Genomic DNA, 23,060 nt, shown 5'->3' on the forward strand with positions numbered 1-23,060 from the left:
GGTATCGTATGGCAAAATGTATTAAAATAATACTTTTAATTATTTTATACAAAGATTAATACTGCATTCAAATATTTACGAAAATTCGCTTGCTACAGCCGGGTGTCGAACCGAATAAAATCTGTTGAAATGATATCCTGGAGTAGCTTTTGACTTTTAAGGGTATAAAGCGAAGTAAAATCACCCTAAAGCCTTTGACTGTGTAGAACGTTCCATTTAATCATGGAAATTCAATTACTATGAATGTAACGTTTACTTCAGACCCTCAGCTTAGATAAATAGATACCTTTAGATTAAAATAAAACTTTGTTGTATGAAGTTCTTGGCGCCTTCCTCGTCCCATTTTGTTTTATATCAATAATAATAATCTGGCTTATGTTGTGTACATTATGAGTGAAATGTGCAGTTCTATTTGCATGTGATCAACATTTAACAGTTTGAAAAATATTATATTTTTACTAGATTTCCGCCCGCGGCTTCGCCCGCGTTTTCAAAGGAAAACCCGCATAGTTCCCGTTCCCGTGGGTTTTCCGGGATAAAACCTATCCTATGTGTTAATCCAAGTTACCCTCTATATGTGTGCTAAATTTCATTGTAATCGGTTCAGTAGTTTTTACGTGAAAGAGTAACAAACATCCATACATCCATACATCCTTACAAACTTTCGCCTTTATAATAGTATTAAGATAAGATTAAGATATGATAAAAAGAAACTGTTTAATAGACTAAATAGATCATATAGGTAAGTATATAAAGGTATATATTAAGTTTGTAGTTGTAGATTTTAGTTCAAAATAAAACACAATATACATTCTTAAAATTTTATTTGACCCCATCGAAACTCAATCGCTGAAACAATATACAACCTATAGTGTTTCAATAATTATAAAACTATCTATACTTAATCACACGAACTGATAGCAAACCTACCTTCCAACCAAAGTCATCAACATTATTATAATTTATATTAACAATTATATAGATTATGTAAACCTGTTATACAGTGACACCTATTTAATTCACCGTTGTATGCTTCAACTATTTAGATAAATCAAGTTATGTGTTGGCATTTTCAATTTTACTAAGATAAGATAATAAAGTCAATTCGTTTTCAAAATTTTCATTTATGGCAATAAAAGTCACTAGATTATAACTTTGAGAAGTTAACAAGTTAGTGTCAAAATAATTAATTACAGGTATATTATAATAAATTACAAATTGACATTAAAATCAACTTTTTAATTATGTTTAATCAAATTATCATTCAATAAAATATAGTTGTACTATAATTAAAGAAGAAATATAATTTTTCCAACATTCCGACTTGCATACCATGTTTTTAATTGCGTTAAAAATTATCTAATCCAATCAGACTAATAAAAATTAAATATTGCCAAATTTCAAACTAGTTAGCCGATATAAAATTTAGGTCACACAGACATACAACGGCTCAAGTATCGAAGCTAAATTAACGCTAGATTTGACTAAAGTAAATTTAATATTTACATTCGTTTGGAGGCCACCATTTACTCTAAGATCTTTAAAACGATATAATTGCTTACTGTTTCGGTATAGGGATATCTTATTTTACGCATATAGTTTAAGAACACCTCGTAAATCGTCCTATAATTTCTGGTTTTGCTATAATTATTTGTAGATACTCGTTTATTATCGTAACTTGAATTAGCAAAATAATCTTGTGTCTATTAATCTGCATAATGGTATGATAAGTGGCTCCAAATATCACGTAATTACGGAAATACTCTATGGAAATGTTAAAATACGGTGAAGACATCGAACTATAATACTACGATATCGCCTTAACCCAATCTTACGTCTTGACTATACATACTTAGCCCGAATTCGGAGTGCGTAATTATAAAGAGTTCAATAAACAGACAGAGCGTATGTACAAAGACGGTTTAATATGTATTATTGAAACACATTTTAAATCGAGTGTTAGCCCTATCTCGCTTATTTCTAAGTCCACTCTACTGTACCACCCGCTAAATGTAACATTCAGATTTTAAAAGCATCGGTTATCGAAGATGTGTGCTTATAGTTTATAAAATATACGATTTTAGTTCATTTGCCGTGGACGTTTAAGTATATAGTTATCAATTCATTATTTAAACACTTTACAGGTTACATCCATTAACATTAATTAAAGATTTTATGATACTTATGAATTAAATAAATAAGCATTATGCCAAGCAAATTATAATAAAAAAAATACGTGTGGCACTCGAGGACTGCCGCGGTAAAGCTATTGCATAGCATCGCATCGCATCGCTGTGCCGGTTGGAGTGGGGGGTGTTAGGTTTTTTCGTTACGGAATTTTTTAATTCGGTCGCCGCGCTCAAAGTCTGTAATAAAAGCTATGCAATAGCTTAAAAATAATAATAGTATTTTGAAAAAAAAAATCTTCCACGACAAGCAAATTATCAAAACGCCATCTATGTACAAAGGAGGAAAACAAGCGAAAATAAAAAATGCAAATAAATTTGTAATTTTACTTTAATTATCAACTAGATATTTTTACACAACTTAACAAAAATACATACAGCAACTAAACAGAGTAACCAAATAAAAAAAAATTACATTCATACTATTTGGATTTGGGAATATACTGCTGATTTTGTAGGTGTTATTTCATTAATAGATCTGGCAAGAAAATATTTAAATTTGAATTTTAAGTATAATAATTTTTAGTGCATTTCATTAGATATTTAGTAAAATCAGCTATACACTCCTACGTCCACTAGAGGTCAAAAATAATCAGTTCCCCTTAATACTGTTTCTGATACATCTAAAATTTATCTTTACTTCTGTCTGTCCGTAAATAATTTTATTTGTACTATATCACAAAATGTTTAAAAGACAGGATGGATAGCGAAATTTATTAGCTTAAAAATACGGCTTAGCCAAACTCAAATAATATAGCCAATTATAAAAAATAAAACAAATTTATATCTAAATTATATAAGCCGATATAACGAACGCTACATAATATATTGTGATGTATAAGTAATAATTATATAAAGTAAGTTTGTATTTACAATTATTGGAGTCTGGTAACACTGAGATTTATTTCGAAAATATTTGCATAAGTGCAACAATAAACTTAAGCACTGAGTCATGTAATTTTTATCTAAAATGATTTATTCACTAAAATGGCGGTAGACTATTGAGATGATATATTAATTATTGTTCATTAAAATACCAGAAACGCAGCTATATTAACATGAAAAAAAATCTACAATCAACTTATATTTTTATACTAAAATTTCTCTCAATCTTTACAATCAGTCGCCGTGTTTGCGTTCACATAACATGCATAATTAATGTAATAGCCAAACTCCATTCAAGCTACAACTAGCGATGTAAATAATCAATTTTAAAAAATAAAAAAAGAAAACTTCCAAATATTGCAAGAACTTATCACAAAAGAATCGTAACCAAGTAACTATATACAATGCAGACACGACTGAAATCTACATATTATAATATTTATTTATAAATACATATCTGCGTTAAATTCATATCGATGGCTTAAGAATTTATACGAACGAACATACAAGCCGATCTAGAGGAACTATACATACAATCGCGTTCCGTTTATACATTCAATTTTTTGTAACTTATCGACTACCTTCTAAACACGGCAGCATTATATCTATGATGAGCTAACGCGTGAGTCTCGCTCAAGCTGTCGAATGACAATGACGTTTAGTTTCTTTTCACGATTGTCAACTGTCCATTCCACCAATTAAATTACCCGCAAAATTTTACACAAACCGCGTTTGTAATGCCTTAAGATCTAATAACGTCTAAAAAACGCAAATTTGTTCCAAAAACTCCGGGCAAATCGATTGGCATTGAACAGTCGCAAGGTGAAAGCAAACAGTAGTCGCTTGCGATATTTTTAATAGCTTCCCACGTGTGCGTGAACCTCGTACGAATTTTGTGCTCGATCGAACCGTCTCCGAGTGCTAGCGAATTAATTAGAGAATAAACTAAACGAAATTATCTAAGTGGATAATCTCTTACAAATAAGCGAGTCTTTTAAAAACATCACAAGAGTCCGTAGTCCGCCCGAAATCACTGACTGTGAACACAATGAGGCCCCGTCTCCGCTCGCATTACAATATGCAGCAGGACGCTGAACAGCAACTGCTCGAGCCACCTTTACTTTTCTGTCGTTGATCTGAAATTTGATAAAAGTACTCGTTAAAATATTTAACTGGTAAAATCTTAGGGTAAAATGGGTAAAATGCATGAAATGTACATACTACAATTTACAAAGGAGAAAGAACAAAACTACCTATTTGTTTTATGACGTATACACGAAATAATTATTAATATTGCATGTTAAAAGAGGTAAAATTATCATGTAAAAGAAAATTTCATAAAAATGTGTGCGAGGACTTACGGGATGAGGAACGGAATGGACAAGGAAGAAAATATTGGGAAAGGTTGTGTTAACTCCATCGGACTTCTGTAAATATTAGGTTATTATTATATTAGAAATAATTTTTATACTAATAGAAGCTCCAAGGTGATATTGTTTTTAGTGGCCAATCATAATATGATCACGTCTTTATCTTAAAAATTTAAAGAAATCTCATTCAAATAAGGAAAGAAAGTCGACAAATTGCGTGAGATCATACAAAAAGGCTGGTTTTAGAGTCACGCTGACAGTCGGCGTAGATAGCTCAGCGCGTTGCTAGTCGGCGCATAGTCTCAAATGAAATAAAAATCTCTTCAGTAAGTAATTTTCAAATTAAAAAAAATCATGATTTCATGTGTACCAGGCGCACACGACTCACTAGGACGTACACTTAAGCAAGTAGCACATACCGTGCGAGTTCGGCTCGGGCAGGTGCTCGCGCGGCACGAGGTGCATGACGGTGGTGCGGCCGAGCGGCAGCCCGAGCGCGCCGAGCGTTACCGAGCTGTGCAGGAAGCGGCCCTGGTATATCAGCCGCAGGATCTCCGCGCGCGACACGCACTCTGACGACCAGTCCGCTGGAAAATTTATGGTTGATAAATTAATAAATGATAACAGAATTAGCCAACCTATGCATATTTTTCATACATATTATAAAGAACTAAATCGTTACTCTTACGTATTCTATAAAATATACTAGTTTGCTGATTCGAAATGATTAAAAAATTTAACAAAATTTACTGCTTTAATATACCTAGTTAAAAAATTGTAATAATGAAAAAAGATTACGAATTACATATGCGCATGTGAATTCCATATTTTAATTTAAAATAATACCAAAAATCTCATAACATATTAAAGCAAATTTATCAAAACATTTTTATAAAAAAAAACATCTCAAAGCTATCGTTATAATATATTATATAGATATATTGCCTGCCGGTAAGCTAAAGTAATTAAAAAAATTAAATGAATTAAAAAAAAATTGAATCGCTATATTTACATTGTATGAAATAACAAAAATACTTTAATTCCTACGTGAATAATTTACCATTTCAAGTTATATTTAAAAAAGAAAAAAAAAGCAATTTCACGAGATGCCCCCAGAGAGATTTGAACTCTCGACCCCTGGTTTACAAGACCAGTGCTCTAACCCCTGAGCTATGGAGGCGCATGGTTACAACTTTGTAATATCGAATCGTATTCAACAACACGGCCGCTAACGCACACAAGAACAGATATGAATACAACATGCGCAATCTTCGTAGTTAGTAAATATAAACATAGATGGCGCTGTATTCAAAAGTGTAGTGTGTTTGCATTTCCATTTTTTTATGGATAGATAAAGATAGAGAAAGAAGAGTATTTTACAAATTGAAAATAAATACAATACAATACAGGAATTAAAATATGATAGATTCCCGTGGCAAAAACGATGGCGCTTTGTATTTTAATGAAAATTATTCTCGTTCATATTGGTGAAACGTATTCAATACAAACTATATCAGGTTTTGTGCCCTTAATACCTTATTAAATATTAAGTAATATATAACGTAACAAAAACTGCAATAAAAAATATTGATCCAGAATAGTTACTTCTTACAAAATATTAAATAATATTTAATAAGCTAACAAGGTACTATTATCGTAATGAATTTATAACTTAATAATTATTACAGCTCCTTACATATTTATCACTGTCTTTTTCCTCTGTAAGTTACTTACATCAGTTCAACTGACACTAATTGACGTCTCTAAACAGCTGTTTATATAAACTTAGGTTTAATGGGAATGTTTATCGCTATTATTAATAATTGCGGTATAAATCATTTTTTGTCTATTACTCTAATGTCAAGACGTTAGTCGACCCTTATTTGTAATTATTATTAATGCAACAAAAATTAAAGGAAAAAGAGTAACAACTAGAAACAAAAACTACAAATTATAACAGAATCGAATCCGTAGCAATTATCATGATAGCATATTAGTGTTCAACTCCAGTAAATAACGAAGTTTATAGCTCAAGTTGGTGGAACATTGATTTTATTTACTCTTTTTTGTTCTATTACAGTTTAGACGATACTAGTTTTTCTCAAGACTTAGTTTTTGCTCTTAGTCTTTGCAATTATACTCTTTTACAAGCTAATTAAACACAATTGATTTTTTTCAATTGAATTAAAAACTACAATCTAGTTGGCGTTTAATTCATGAGTATTTTTTATATTTTAAAATGTTACTTACGTACAATACGACCAACGTAACTTGGCGGGCCTGAACATAGCCTCTACGAACTTTTGCGCATGTACACTCGTAAAAAAAAGTGTTATAGGCATTTATTTCTTTTAAACTGAAATTCGAATAAAAATTTCCTTATACAGAGACCAAGTACAAATAAAATAAATATCAAAACGCTATGAGACATAAAGCAATAAAAATAACCTAATGAATTCAGGATTCACTCAGCAACTCTTAAAATAACTTTGTCAACATTTTTTACGCCTTCTTCTTTTTCTTTTTTAAAATACTGCGTTAAATCGAATATTATTTTTCTCGCCTGGCGATTTAAAACCATATTTGATATTATGCTTTGGTGGCATCTTTGTTCCCGAATAATACAAAATTCCAAGTAGAATATTCCAAATTATCACTAAAACAAACTTAAACACGAACAAATTTAAACTTAACACTCAACAATATAATAATAACAAATAATAACGATCAACTCAACGAAAACTTTTGTAACCGCCTGTACTCAAGACAGAGATAGCGACACGAACACGACACCAATGTTAACGTGTGACTGAGATACATAATTGCGTACCGAGAATTGCCGAATATGCACGAAGTTATACGACGTAAACAAAAAGGGATGTCCACTATGCGTGTCTGAGGATATTGATTAATCGATTTTTTTTTCAAATCGATTGAAATTGAATTGTGAAATATATTTATATTTAATTTTATAATAGGTTTCAAATATTCTCAATCAGTCCTTATTGTAGTGGTCGTTTATAAATAAATGATATTTAACTAAATCATGTCTTACAACCATGAAAATAAAATGTTATTAGTTTTTTTCTGCTATTAAACTCGAAATCTCTTTTACTAACGACAAAATTCAATAAGTTTGTAAAGCTATTTCGTTCAGTATCTCATATCAACAAAAATCAATAAATTTCAAATCGATAAAAATCGATTGCGATATTCGTTCGAATAAAGGGATGATTGTGTTTACATAGAGTCAATCCCTAGCCTAGATCTCCGCCCCGCGCACGCCGCCTCATGCCACCATTTCGTTCCTAAAAAACGTTCGTGCGCAGCCTTCTGCGCGAAGTTCAGGCCCGCCAAGTTACGTTGGCCGTAGTGTATCTACGTATATTTTTGTTATTAGATTACCTGAAGATATTGTTTTTTTTTCATTGTATCGGAACTCGGAAGTGAGGATATTATAGTCCATTCGTTGCATGGCGTATGATATATTATTTATGAAATACTTTACTCATTAATTACTGTTATTAGTATTTAGTATAGACTATTAATTAATTATATATAATTAGACCGCCTCCTTGGTACAGTGGTTGACGCGTAAGCGTAGCACCGAGGGGTCCTGGGTTCGATCCCCGGTGGAGACGAAGAAAAAAAAAATGTCTCGGTCTGGCAGGACACAGACGGCTGATCACCTACTTGTCCCTAAAGGAAATCGATCAGTGAAACGGATGTATACAGTATAATGCATCTGCCTCTTACCCCACTAGGGGACATGTGATTTCACTTATTAATTAATTAACTTGCAAAAATGTTATCATAGTCAATGGTTATCGAATCTGGAATGCTGGTTTCAATATGGATTCGAAAATTTTATTGGGAAATTCTCGGCAGCATGTTCGAGAAATTTAAACAGAATTCTGCTGCAGAGTAGAAAATCGTTTTCCATTAGAAAACATTTAACTGGTTAAATGCCGATTAACCTACTCTTACATACGAAATTCAGCTTATAATTTTGGGAATAGGTACGTGATATGTGAATTGTTCGTTACCTAAAACTAACACGTCACGTAACTACATCACGAAATTATAATTGATATATTGTTTACTTTGTATTAGTTTTCCCTTATGAATATACCAAGAAATAATATTCTTCTCAATAAATTGGAAAGATTAGGACCGCGGCTTTAGCCGTCAAGGATCAATATACTCCGCGGCTTAATCCAGCCGAGGCTCTAGGGGCTATAACCACAGATTAAACACATACATACTGGCTATATTACTCAGCTGGCTACACGGCTATCGCCATAGTAAAAAGAGAGAAGAACACCAACTCCCGGCGTCTAGGAGCGCATGGTACCTTAACTTGCGAGGCACAGGGTTGTTACATTGATATCTTTCTTATATATAAAAATGAATCGCAAAATGTGTTGGTAAGCGCATAACTCGAGAACGGCTGAACCGATTTCGATAATTCTTTTTTTATTATATTCCTTGAAGTACGAGGATGGTTTTTATGTAGAGAAAACGTAAATATGTAACTACCACGGGCGAAGCCGGGGCGGACCGCTAGTTTTAAATAATTGTATAAACAAACACATGAACGGGGGGCGTGATGTACCTTTGTTCGAAATAATATACTTCTCTCTTTTTACTGTGTACCTACTGGCTATACCAGACTATATCGGCTATCGCAGTCATGTAGATGTTTGCGGTATCGCGTGCCGGCAGCCGGCGCAACACTTGCGCTAAATGGGATTACGACTTTAAAATAATCACGCTTTATTTCACTCCCCCGACCCACCTACGTCCTACTACGCTACGTTAAATCACGTGGAGAAATTAATTTATCGGAAAAGCTTGTGCTTGTGGTGTTTCTGTTCTAATTATTTTTATTTAGAAATTATATTCACGTTAAGTTATAAGAAATTAAGAATCTCTGTTTCTACTTTCTATAACTGAGAATAATTCTAATTTCAGATTTCAATAATATAAAAGTAAAACTCTAGGTAATATTTTAACAACTGTGTTAGAACAGTATAAGGTGAATACTATAAACTTAGTTTAAAATATAGGTAGGTACCTTGTAAGCTAAATTCTGATACGTTTATTCAGTCATGACCTGTCACCATAAAAACAAATTTTGTTAATACTGTGCCGTTAAAACGCCATTACTCAGAAGTCAGAACCTTTAAATCAAATTAAATCTAGTACAAAATAATTATTCCTAACAACAAGCCCTAGGTTTCGCCTTGACCACAGTTCTATCGACGTAACCTCAATCGACCCCAAGATAACCTTCCACTAAGTACCAGTTAAATATGCGTATAATATATAATTACACACATTTCCGAGATATTTTAATGAGTGTAAACGGTGAATAGTTGTGTGTACGTTATATGGGCAAGTCATCGTGTATAGCAAATCTATAATGGGTAGGTAATTCATGTTGAAATTCGGCATAGATACATTACAACAGGAGAATAAATTCGATATCGATTACAATAAATATTTGCCTCTAACAGTTGTTCATAAGTTTGAAATATTTATTTTTTCGAATTTTCCATTATATCCTACTTTTTAATACTATGTTTCATTCACCTACGTATTCCAAATTGAAGATACTGTTTATCCAAGTCATACATACTACGACAACACACACACACATACACACACATTGGTGACTGATAAACTGAGCAAGATGCATACTAAGTCAACGTTAACATAAAGCAGCTGCTAATTACCGTCTTGTTAACGTGACTAATTGCCGTTTATATGTTTTCATATCCTTTGTGAGAGCTGCTTTTATTTATTTTATGGAATTGGTTCCAACTAATAGATGTAGTAAGAGATGACAGATAAGATCTACAATCTTGTTTGAGGTTCGATTTTGAGGAGAAAGTACAGTAACTCGTCTAGCAACTATAACTTCATGAGAATGTCTGAATCCTTGGAAAATATTTTTTAATTTAAGTTTACTAGACCATAAATAGAAACACATCTTTCGAATCTATTTAACGATCCAAAGAAATAATAAAGTATAAACGTAAAACATTTCATTTTCTTTAAAACATTTTTCAAATTGATTTCAATTTTTTTGTGCTTTGCCAATAATTTAAGCATTTCTGCGTAGGACATAGGTTTATATACTCAATTATAGTATCGAGAAACCTTTTAATATTTAAGTAATTTTTTCATTTTTTTACAAACCTTAAGATACCGATAGATTATCAACTATAAATAAACTCATATAAATGAGGAATATATTGCATTAACAGTTTATAAGAGCATCATACACAGTAACTAATCACAAGGCACACAAGGTCACCGTCTGGCCCGGGTCATTGACCCGCAGCATCCACCGATCTCACACTGTTAAGCCCTTCATCTAACAGACCGCGACCTGTGTCGGATGCATAGAGGTGCATGTGGTAATGTTTGTAATGGCCTTAATGACATACTCGGCTCTTCGATAAATTCAATTTCTATCGAACACTATGTGCAAAGCTTTATTTTTCTGTTAATTTTAGGAATTTTCCTAATTTCAGAAATTAAACCAGTCACATTTAATCCAAAACATGCAAAGTCAAAAACATTAATAGTATTTTTATTATATCAGCCTCCATAAAATAAACATAATTATAATATTGCTAAATTCCCAACACATTTGATAACATTCTGTATAATTCGTAAATTGGTAATTTAAACTTTTCGTTCGCTAAACGGTGATGCAAAACTAATTCGAATTCAGACATTCCTATCAATATGTACGGATTTCAAAATACCGAGGTTACAGCCTACATTTCACTTTTATAAATGTTTTATACGGAATACTGATGCCTTGCTGAATGTATAAGTTAACGACTCAATATATTATAGCAACAAGAAACAAGGGAAACCCAATCTCTTTCCTCATGTTGGTCCAGAATTATAACTGTTGTATGTAGGTCGATTTGATTACCCGCACACATAACTACATATTATATTTAAGTACGATGTATACATATACGATTTTTGCTTCGACTATGGTCTATGACTGTAGTATCTGAAGACCTTTTTTTTAATTAGGGAAATCTTGCATAGATACCTACCCAAGGCCTACATTTTGTCGATTCGTCGTGTTATTTGGCATTCTCTACTTGTATAATACATCTGTAGTGCCGATACTTTCTGCATTAGTAAGATAGGATTGAGCAGCCAATCCGTCATCGTCATCAGTAAGGATACTGGATAAGAAACTGGCGATAAAAGCTTGACCTCTACCTTTTAGACCCCTCTTTAGACCTCTTCTATCTCTACCTTTTAGATACCTATGTGCACCATGTAAAACAAAAATATTTGGCATCTGCCTAATTTTCACTTTCTGGGAACTAAGCAGCCGCTCTCTCTGCTTAGCTTGCCACATATCCTCTAACATTTCAATGTAATGGCTTATGCATATCTCAAATTGCACTATATTCACCATCCACCAGCAATTACCACAAGATATAGACATATTATACCTATCCACATAACCGTATCCACAGTCCCGGAGTCATCGCCCTCCTGCAGCCCTCTCGCCGATCACTTAATTAATTATTCTATTTTTCGCGCGTTGCGTGGGCTGCGAGACGCGACGACGAGCATGCGCCGGCCGGTAACAAACGCACTTAGCTTTTGTAATTGTTGATAAGGCAATCCTGTTCGAAATGTGCTTGTTTTTTTGACATTGTATTGGATTAATTAATGGTTAGGACGTGAAAGACGGGACGACTTGAGTTCGATATTATTGAATTGTAAAGTCTGGAAGGTACCAAATTATAAATTTATAAAGCATTTGAATGCCATAAAACCAAAAATATCAATTTCAGGTACCAAATTGGTAAAGACGGGAGGGGCTTGAGTTCGTTATCTAAAGTTTTAGTGTGAAAGGTAAGATAAAACCTGAATATCGGATGAATAAATCAATCAATAATCAAAATACTATGTGGAACGTTATTATTATTAACAAATGATAACTTAAAATTGAACTAACCTGTAATGTAGGTACTTATAATTTATTTCTTTCAAACGCCGCTTGCCATTTTCTAGAGCTTATTTGTGTATATTCAGTTAAATTTATTAAAATTCGTAACACGAGAGAGACCTTTATAACGTCTATTTAAGTACCTCTAATGTATTTTCTTTCTTTAATGGAAATATATTTATAGACGCTTTTATTATAACTTATCGATAAAAAAATTTCATGACCATTACGCAAACGTATGTACCTACTAAAATGTTCCATACATTTTTATAGACTTACTGTACGTTGTTCTGACGTACTCATACAAAATTTCATGAGAATCGGTCCAGCCGTTTTGGAAGAGTATGGTAACTAACATTGTGAGTTGTGACGCGAGAATTTTATATAATACTAGCGGTCCGCCCCGGCTTCGCCCGTGGTACATATTTCGCAATAAAAAGTAGCCTATGTTCTTTCTCAGGGTCTAAAAATTATCTGTGCCAAATTTCATCAAAATCGGTACAGTAGTTTATGCGTGAAAACTATACATACATACATACATACACACATACATACAAACCTTTCCTCTTTATAATATTAGTATAGATATAGAGAGGAAATTCTTGAGATAATATCCTCGTATAACAAAGAGGGTGTGGATTAGCCCATCTGTGTGCACTGGGGACAAATGGAAAGTAAACGGAATTAGCGCCCTTTGATAAGAATTCCGCCCTTGCTGATTCTGCCGATACGGCTGAGATAATGTACTATTCGATTCACTGTCGATTTTATTGTACGCGACTGGGAAGCACTGAATTATTCGATTATCCAATTTTAACATTGCATCGTTTTAAAAGTATCCAAAACTGATGGTAACATAATGTGTGATGATAAATAACTCAGGTTAAAAAAGTGCTCTATAACATTAAAATTCCTAAAACAAACTAGGTTAAGATAAAAGCAATAACCTTAGACTTAAAATGAAAATAACTTTTCAGTCTATAATATAATATGAAGCACTCTTTCGGGAGCACTTGTAAAAATCTTCAATAGTCGACGATGCGTGTACACAAGTACCGGAATTAGTTCCCTTTGCCCGGTTCCCCCCGCGGGCGATTCGCATCCTTACCGTGTGCCCACTAAATGTGCGTCGATTATTTAATTATCCAAGTTTATTCTGTTTCTATTGGGGGCACTTGCAAAATCTTCAATAGTTGCCGATGCGTATTCAAAAAGCTCCGGAATTAGTTCCCTTTGCTCGGCTCCCCCCCCGGGCATCGCATCCTTGCTGCGTGTCCATTAAACATGCGTCGATTATTTTTAGCTTTTATTTAATTATCTAAGTGTATGCTAATGTATTTTTCGTTGATTTTTGTGTTACGAATATTAATACAAGTGCCGCATCTATTGAAAATATTGCAAATGTTGGGTAGATATTTTTTTTCAATCCGCCCGTCTCCCGGCCGCACGAGGCTGCCAGTCGCTGGGAGGGTTGCATCTGGCTACTTGCAGTTTGCAGCACAAACGCACTTGTCTACGCAAACATCGCCGAACCGTACCGTTCGTGCACAGCTGTATTTGGAATCCTTTTTATTTGTATAAGTAAATTTTCCGCAGAAAGGCTTTCATATATTATCTTTATTTTCAGGCAATTCATATAAGTCATGCAGTTTATGAGTTTGGGAGCGACAGGGAAAAATGTAAAATTGTTTGCTTAAAACTTCATTTCTCTGTTAAAATAATTATTTTTGGAAAGTTACAGTTTGTTGAATTTAAATGACCAAAAATTTCATTCATTTAAAATTAAACCAAGTCTTTAATGTAATCTTAGCTCTTGATACATGTTAAATTCAGTCCCTTTCTACATTATACATGTAACGTATAATATCTAATATAGGGAGCACTGCTGGTCTGCTGACCTGACCTTGTTAGGCTTTATTTTAATTTCACCTTTGAATTAAATGCAGCACGTGCACGCCACAACTGTGAGTGCTCTAGAAACAAATATTATAATATTTCACACGATTTTTTCTCTATTATTATAGTGTTATAACTTATATTAAAAACTAAAATATATTTCTGGCAATGTATGAGATTGTGAATCACGTCATGAATTTAAAAATTGTTAAAGTAAGCTAAAACAAATTATATTGTCAACTTAAGCACATTTAAATGAAATATTATCAAATTAAATTCTGTATTTATCCCGCATTAAACTTTGTACAAAAATACGCCCCATTTACCATAAATTCAATTAAAAACGACCATAATCCACAAGAAATTACTTCCACCTTTCCAAAATATTAATGACACAGGAAAAGAAATATTAAGTACCAAAATAATAAGTGTCTACATAAATTATTTTGCGCGCCATTACTGCCCGAGATTCACACTTTTTATATTAAATCGCGCAATCGAGTACCCCATTAGTGCTTTATGGGAGAAAAGTCATTATAATGTCATGAATAAGGTTTTTATTTCCATAAAAGTATTACGTTGGACCCACACTCGATTGAACATGCCTATCTGAATCCTTATGAATTATAGCAGTGGGTATATTCGAAAAAAGGCGATCGAGCACTTGCACTGGTAATTGCGTTTCACGTTAAATATGTATGTGTTTTTATAAACATATTTCCATATTTTTATAAACATAAATTTGGTGTCGATATAGACGACGTATTTAATCATTAATTTAATTTATTATCAGAAGTATTATTCCAATTATTCCAAAAGGATTAGTCCTTTTCGTAACCCTTAAAAGCTTACAGCGCATTTGCAGAGGCCCCTACTTTTGTTGTTCATAAGTGGTGATCGCTTACCATTTTGCGAACCACAAGGTAGCGCGCTCTATCAAAAAACGGGCGGTGGTTGTCGTTTACCATAACGCGAACCACAAGGTCGATTGCCTGCTCCAACATAAATAAACATATACAGGAATACTTCTGTCAAGTGATAGCTGTTTGTTCTATTTACCTTCAGGCCAATTGTCGTAAACGTGTAGCGCTATGTCGCCAGCCGAATCCACTGGACTGAACACGAACTCCTTCGTCTTCCCCGACACGAGGATTAACCGTAGATTTATCTGGAACAAGTGATACAACGTTAAGTACTGTGTTATTGTTGGAGTCTGTGTCTATCCATTATGTACATATAGAATACCGATTTTATTTTACCAACATCAATGGTCTTAGTACTCTGTTACTGTTGCAGTCTGTTTCTGTTATAGTTGTGCATAGAATAACTAGATTACATTATTTTTTGTTCCATTATTTTCTTCCGAACTGATGGTCTCTTACAATAGTTAACATGAATGAATGTGAATACGCAAAATGAATAACCATTCTTTATAATTATTGTATGTATGGAAAAGTGACGTACCTAGACGTAGAGAAGCAAAAAGTGTTTGAGTTTCTAGCTTTATACAATTATCAAAGTTAAAGAATATATTTTTAAAGCATTACAATTTACATCACGTGACACGTCCTACTTGAAATTGAATCTGAAATGGTACCTGCTATACAGGTGCTTCATATAAGATGTACATATTATAATGCTAATGTCGGCTGACATTAATATATTCTCAACAGAAAAAATATCCTAGAGCACATTATCCTCACACTGTAACCGAGATAATAATATATGTATGTATTTTCAAAAAACAAGGGAAAGTCAGATAGTCTTCTTAACGTTATCATAAATCAAACAACGCCCGTAAAAAATACTAAAGCAACGTGAACTGTTTAAATTAATGTTATATCTATTATCTTTATGATCTACCCTCGTCTTTGTTTGCATAATGTGAATTTATGTCCAGGCATTGTGATATATTGTTTTATTTCTAAAATATATTTTATTTTTGAACTCTTATCACTCAAAAATACCGTAAAAAGGTATTCAAATGAGCTAAAGTGTACATAACGTTTCACATAATATTATTGTTTTGTATTTAATAAAGAAATAAAAAATATGTGTGACGTTTACATAAATATAAAATTAAAGTACTACTAATATAACATTAAAAATTAAAATAAAATATAGTCAAAAAATTTAAAAAAGAATCATCGACCCTGCCAGGATTCGAACCTGGAATCTTCTGATCCGTAGTCAGACGCGTTATCCGTTGCGCCACAGGGCCGGTTGGTAAAATTTCAAAATTATCTATTAGATTATTTCAACTTGTTATACTTATATATAACTTATAACTCAGTTATAAGTACATATTATATTTTTAACGTTTTAGGGCCGATTTTTCAATGCTTGGATAAAACTTATTCGTCGAATAATGTATAAAACTACCATTTTAAAAACGTATTCTAATTGCCCGTATTTGACAGTTTACGTGACATTTTAATATTATCGTGTAATACCTACTTTATTGGACGGATAAGTTTTATCCAAGCATTGAAAAATCGGCCCTAAATTATCTTTTATGGAAAAATATTGGCTTATAAACAACGTCCATTACTAATTACTATTGGCTGAATTATAAGGAAAAAATATAATAGGCTTTAAAGTAATAACTTATACCCAGTTACATACTTTTATTTCAAAATCTTTGAACCTCAAACAGAAATATTGTTACCAAACACATCAAAAGCTGCCTTAAACAACACGGCTTTAAAAAAACATTATTAAAACCACTAAAGCATAAAGTTCGTCTAAAATATATTTTGAAAAAGCGACTTTCATATAACACACTGCGCCCAGGGACACCCAGTGTTACGTCGGCCATATTTCATTTTTCCCGCCAACCGGGAGCTATCCGCCATTGTTATTTTTACTGGCTTGTGGCCGTGTTGCGAAAGCGCGGGAGATTTAGCATATTTTCATGCATTTACGTTGCTTATTATGCCATTAGTGTATTAAATACGGCCCCGTTTTGGAAGAGCACATTAATCTTAGTCATCTTTATTTACTTTTGAAAATTTTATACGATACCTGCATCATAAAAATAAACAATTTCCTTAATAGACTTGAAATGCAAACACAACTGATGGGTTAAGGTCAAGCTCGCATCTAGACCAAACTTGTATTAATTTCATAACAATTACCGCACCCTTTAATTACAAGTTACAACCCATAGAAGGAATGCAAACGAAGCACCTCAGTATGCCTTCATTATGTAGCGCTGTTAAGAGGTTTACCTCATTACCTCGTACCAAGGAATATAAGTAAAACATTAACAGCCGTACAAATAAACGAGTTATAACATTTTATGCAAAGAATAAACTAAGAATAAGGAAAAATCATACAAATAAACACGAAATAAATGTAACCTAGTATAACTTCGTAATAAGTATTCATACTAATGCTATTCCGTCCTTATTACGGCTACCACCCTAGTATAAGTCTGACATAACCGAGTTATAACATATCTTTTAGTACATTGTGCTGTGTTTTACAAGTTTTAGAAGCAATTTTCAATCTAAATTTGAGATAATAGCAATGAGAGTAATACGAGAAGTAGAAAAAGTTGAGCAAATTAATAATTTCATTACGTACCTATTGAAATGGAAAATTTTGTATGAAATGTCAAAATATACGAAATTATGAAAAACCCTTTTGATATTTATAATGATTTATTTATTTACAACATGCGCCAAACCATACATACATAAAACTTATTTCTAAACTTATCACAATAATATACACTTTCGTTGAAAATATAAATCTTCTAAGCCTGGAGTTGTATGTTTTGAGTACCAGTTATTTGGCAACTCTCTATCTCAAGGTGGGTTAATCTTCTGTTCTCCGGATATTGGATAGGGTTCTCTTTCATTTGCTTGCTTATTTAATGATATATTTAAATTATTTCCAATAAATATTTAAAAAATAAATAAACAGAACATCGTATGATGAAACTTCACAACAAATTCGACGAAGTCAAACGAGCGTCAGCAAAATGACAGCACCAAGGCTTAACCGTAGACAATTTCAATGTTTTTCATAATTTTGTGAATGAATTGCGACGTTGCCGCTTCGCGCCTATTGCATAGCGTGAGCATAGTTACATCGACGTTATTCCAAATTTATTTGTAAGAAATTATGACATCCTTATTCTTTATTTATTCTTATCATATCTATGCATTGCATAAGGTTTGAATAAGCAAGTTTTTATTTGTACGGCTGTAAAAGAACAACGTTGCAGCAGAGGACCGCATTGCAGAGCTGAATTGATTGATGCAGCAAAAAAATTGTCGACAGTCATCCAATCAGTTTGGTGATGTTTAAAATGGTCGTAGGGTGAAATTAGCAATTCCATTAGGTATGAAAAATGTTCCAAGCAATGCTACATTTACTTGATTAGATGATGACAATCTTTATAAATTCAAATTTTGATGCGAAATATATATATTTGGATATAATATGTGCATTTTTATATTCCTTTAACTAGTCCATATGTTTTCTACGATTCGATACGTAAACTTGTTCACAATCTATACTATACAGTATACTACATTCTAGACTTAATAGCTGATAAGTGCCATTCCTGCTCATTAACAACCACATCAACACGTCAATGCATCTACACCCAACTAATACCTACGACCTTTCGAATGACACTCTCTAGCAAATGTATGGCTATGGCTCACATCAATAAGGCAACCTAATCAACAAAACAGCAGTGCAAAATAGCAAAATCAATCAACAATTTCTACCATAGCAGCAGTATTTATCAGTAGGATAAGTTAGCAAAACCAATCAACCATTTCTACCATAGCAGCAGTATATTATCAGTAGGGTAAGTCAGCACCTGGCACGATGCCAGCGGCTCGTACACCCGACACTACACGTCTTGAGTGCACCGTCTTCCACATTCAAGGTCTGCCCACATCGATTGGTCGAAGCGGCATGTGGCTTGTTATTGTTTTTACCGTTATAGTATGGGTATTTGATATTTTCTTTACGGTCAGTTTATGGTATTTTGATATGTCCTGTTTAGCTCGTCTCGCAGTTTAAATAATGTATGAAGTTATTTGTCAAGTTCAATAAGTTTATATATTATTTTAGCTTTTTTACCCGCTGGAAAAAATATTTATATGAGTAGAAAGTATATCAATTATTATAACTATAGAGGTCGATATAGTTTTGTTGTAGTAATATAAAGCATTAATGCATTATAAGTTAAAACTTTAAAGAATTAGAATTTTTCATAACAATATACCAAATGCTTATTTACATAATAATGCTGAAAGGAAACACACGTTGTTATTTTAATTACTAAAAACTAATATTAGCTGTTGCCTGATACGATTTTTTTTAGAAGTATCGTTATCATCTATTACACGATTAAAAACAAAATAGCATGCGGTTCATATAGATTAGCTATTTGTTTATGTTTTACTTATGCCATATTTAGAAGTTATTATTACATTAATTTAAAAAAATATGTATATTATTTTACCTCTTTTGTCTACCACCAATTAGTTTAAGTAAGAATAAAATAAAAACGTTTTGTAATTTCGCTTCTCCAGCACGAGCCTCCATAGCTCAGGGGTTAGAGCACTGGTCTTGTAAACCAGGGGTCGAGAGTTCAAATCTCTCTGGAGGCAGCATTGGTTGCTATGTATTATTTTTATTTTTGGGAAAAAATCGCTACATGCCTTTAATTTTTTTCACCACACACCATTTACCTAATATAACATCTGTTAATAATTACATGAATTTTGATTTTTAATTTTCAACAGGCCAGTAAATTCCTAGACATAATGAAAATAGATTTGTTTTTTCGACTTTTTGGGAGACATAATAATATAAAAGGTTAGATCTTGTACATACGTCATTGTTATTTGAACATAATATTTGGTACCTACAACACCGATACCTATATTTGAATTAATATAATAAGAACATATACCAACAACAGTTGAAATATTACTAAAAAGATAATGTAGTATCAGTAATAAAAAGCTACTATACAGATTACAGACTACCTACCAGTCTATAGAGTAAATACAAGACAGAGGTTTCAAGTGTTAAAGTTACGAGCACCACTAAGGAAGGTATATAACGAAAGTTTACCCTCTTAATTTAGAGGGAGAGTAATACAGGCTAATGGGAAATATTCAATGAGCTGCCCCAGAGGTCGGGGAAGTTAGCGACATCGATCCACGGTTAAGTCGCATCAGCTCTATCAGGTAACTTGGATCGAACACTTAACCTGGCTTACATTTGAATATCTAAACATGGTTTTTCATCGAGAAGGGTTTTCAATGATTTTTGGTGCCTCGAGCTATGGTTGTTAGTAGATCAATAGAATTTAATACAACCAATGCATGATATAATTTTAGTGGCCAAATTATACCTAAGTGTTGATACGCAATATTGCTGTTTGATCCGTAAATTGGTCTATTAAGCTATGATGATGGTGAAAATTAACAAATTTTTAATGAAATTATTGATAAATTTTACTTTAAAAGCACGACAGTTCTATGTTTGTTATTCTGTGGAGTTTTAAAATAATATAACCTTTTTCTAAGATGATCCTATATTATGCGTTTAAAGAATTACCAACAGAAATGATACTCTTCGCTCATCATCATTTCTTTGTCATTTGATAAATAGTATCACATTCAGAGTTCGCAATCAATTCCCGGATGCGCTGACACAGACGATCATTTATACGACACAGCAAAATGAACAAACGTAATAACACAGCCATTATCATAAGGATAAAGGTTCCGATCCATTGCGTGATGAACAATAAGCGATAATGTTGGCCCCGGGCGATAGGCCGCCTATAAATCAACGCTGCCTTAACCGCCTATTGACCTGTTTCCTTTGCCTCATATTTCAACGAATGAGCGTAGGTTTATTTTTCTACATTTTCCCGAAAGCCCGCGGGAATAAAGCCTGTGAAAGCCTCCAAGTCGGAACGTTATTAGAGCCGAAATAATTCGCGTAAGGAATTTTAATAAGTTTCCCCCGGCAATAGAACGTTGGATAAATTATAAAATTTTAATGAAAAAATATCAAAGTTTAAAATAACATCGCGAACGACGCTCCAAGATTTTGTTCAACTATTTGCTAAGGAACACAGACGCAAATTCATCCACACATACACCCGTTCTTTATCTTATAGGATTACATGAATGTTTATACAGAAGCCTGGTTTCCATATTAAATCTGATTGTAATTCCTAAATGAAAGTTGAAAGTGAGCCTAATTTTGAAATTCTAATAGGTATAATGCTGCGAGCTGCTGAAAACCAAGCAAATATGTTTTTATCTGATTACTTTGAGGTTACTATATTACATAAAATATATAATATATAGCTTTCCTTCATAAGCCATCTAATGGAATAGTTGCAGACAAGGCAAATTCACGAACAGATACTTCAGCGATGGTGGAAGCATCTGAACTTGTGCAATTACATGTGTGCAATTAACAAATCAAGAGCCAGTTTCACTGACAGAAACTTAAATGCGCAGCAACCCTTGTACGAGTAGTAGGACAAAATATTTTGTCTATCCGGTTGGTATGTTACAACTTGATGTTCAACTCAAACTCTTTGGAAATAAAAGAAAAGTTCGTGGTGCCAGTAGTAATAGAGACTTTAAATTCTAAATTATTTGATTTGCGATGGATATATTACAAGAGTCCAATCGCATGGTCTGAAGGTTAACTAAAAATAAAATCGAGTTAAATAAAAAAAAATACAATGTAGTACAACCAATCCCCACACGCAATTTGATACGTACTACTTAAGCTATTTAATTACAGATAGGTTCAAACGTATCAATATAGATCCGAAGCAATCAGATCGAAACGGTAACGATAGCCGTCAGGTTGCGGTCGTGTGCGCTAATCTAGCAATTACAACAATTTTACGGACCCATTTGGTTGCCTACCCGCAGAGCGCAGAATCGATGTATCACAGGGCTGTCCAAAAATTATTGTCCTTAATAATAAGATATTTTTAAGGAGATGAGAGTTTATAAGCAAAGTAGGAAGGTTCATGAAACGCTTTGAAACTTATTCATCTTTTTGTCTATTGTTTAATCAATCTTTACAACGAACACTTTTCATTTGTTTCTTCTTCAAGTCAGTGTAATTAAAAGTGAAAAGACACAACTATGTTCATAGTAGCCTATATCAAATTAATTTTGTGAATACTGGGCTAAAACAACATAATCCATAGTTAATCGATAAAAAAACAATCTTCTATGCAAACATGATCTTATTACAGTACAAAGAATTCAAGGAAACATCAATCTAGATTAAACAGCTAGCTGCTGACGTCCACTTGGACGTGTAAGAATTCTTTCATTTCTCTAAAGAATTCGATTAAATCTAACAAATATATAAGGGCACTTAATCCGTCCAATTTCTCAACTGCGACAGCCCTGAGACACGACCTACTTCAGCGCTCCCATTCACCCTGACTCTGAAATTATAACGAATCGAATTGCTAGCCTCGATTAGACAGATTTTATACGTGCACGAGCCTAATGTCCGAGCCTCACGTTACCAACTACGACAGTTTCCATAACCGTTATAAATTATAGCTTAGATTTAATGGGACCTATCTCTATAACTATTATTATAGCTAAAATGTTACCGTTTAAATGAGGAAGTCGAATGTGCGTATAATTGAAGGAATATTTTTCAATTATTAATCATATTTACTTTATCTTT

General features: G+C 33.0%; 1 protein-coding gene and 3 non-coding genes across 4 annotated transcripts in view; 1 reads left to right on the forward strand and 3 right to left on the reverse strand.

The window, feature by feature from the left end:
- Positions 1-807: 807 nt before the first annotated feature.
- UBL3 (ubiquitin like 3) overlaps positions 808-23,060 on the reverse strand; it is a 134,238-nt gene continuing 111,985 nt past the window's right edge. Inside the window, exons 2-4 of the mRNA XM_090116609.1 lie at positions 15,396-15,504; positions 4,861-5,028; positions 808-4,207 (exon numbers count right to left, since the gene is read on the reverse strand). Of these exons, the coding sequence (XP_089972735.1) occupies positions 4,143-4,207; positions 4,861-5,028; positions 15,396-15,504 (342 nt within the window). The 3' untranslated portion in view covers positions 808-4,142. The remainder of the gene's footprint in view (positions 4,208-4,860; positions 5,029-15,395; positions 15,505-23,060) is intronic.
- TRNAT-UGU (transfer RNA threonine (anticodon UGU)) lies at positions 5,549-5,621 on the reverse strand. The gene has a single exon. It is a non-coding gene; the product is annotated as a tRNA-Thr (tRNA).
- Positions 16,485-16,557, reverse strand: TRNAR-ACG (transfer RNA arginine (anticodon ACG)). The gene has a single exon. It is a non-coding gene; the product is annotated as a tRNA-Arg (tRNA).
- Positions 19,903-19,975, forward strand: TRNAT-UGU (transfer RNA threonine (anticodon UGU)). Its single transcript has one exon. It is a non-coding gene; the product is annotated as a tRNA-Thr (tRNA).

Source organism: Colias eurytheme, chromosome 26 (genome assembly GCF_061535395.1).
Source record: "Colias eurytheme isolate Ceu_HAF_F1 chromosome 26, ilColEury1 Martin Lab GWU primary, whole genome shotgun sequence".
In the NCBI taxonomy this organism is placed as follows: domain Eukaryota; kingdom Metazoa; phylum Arthropoda; class Insecta; order Lepidoptera; family Pieridae; genus Colias; species Colias eurytheme.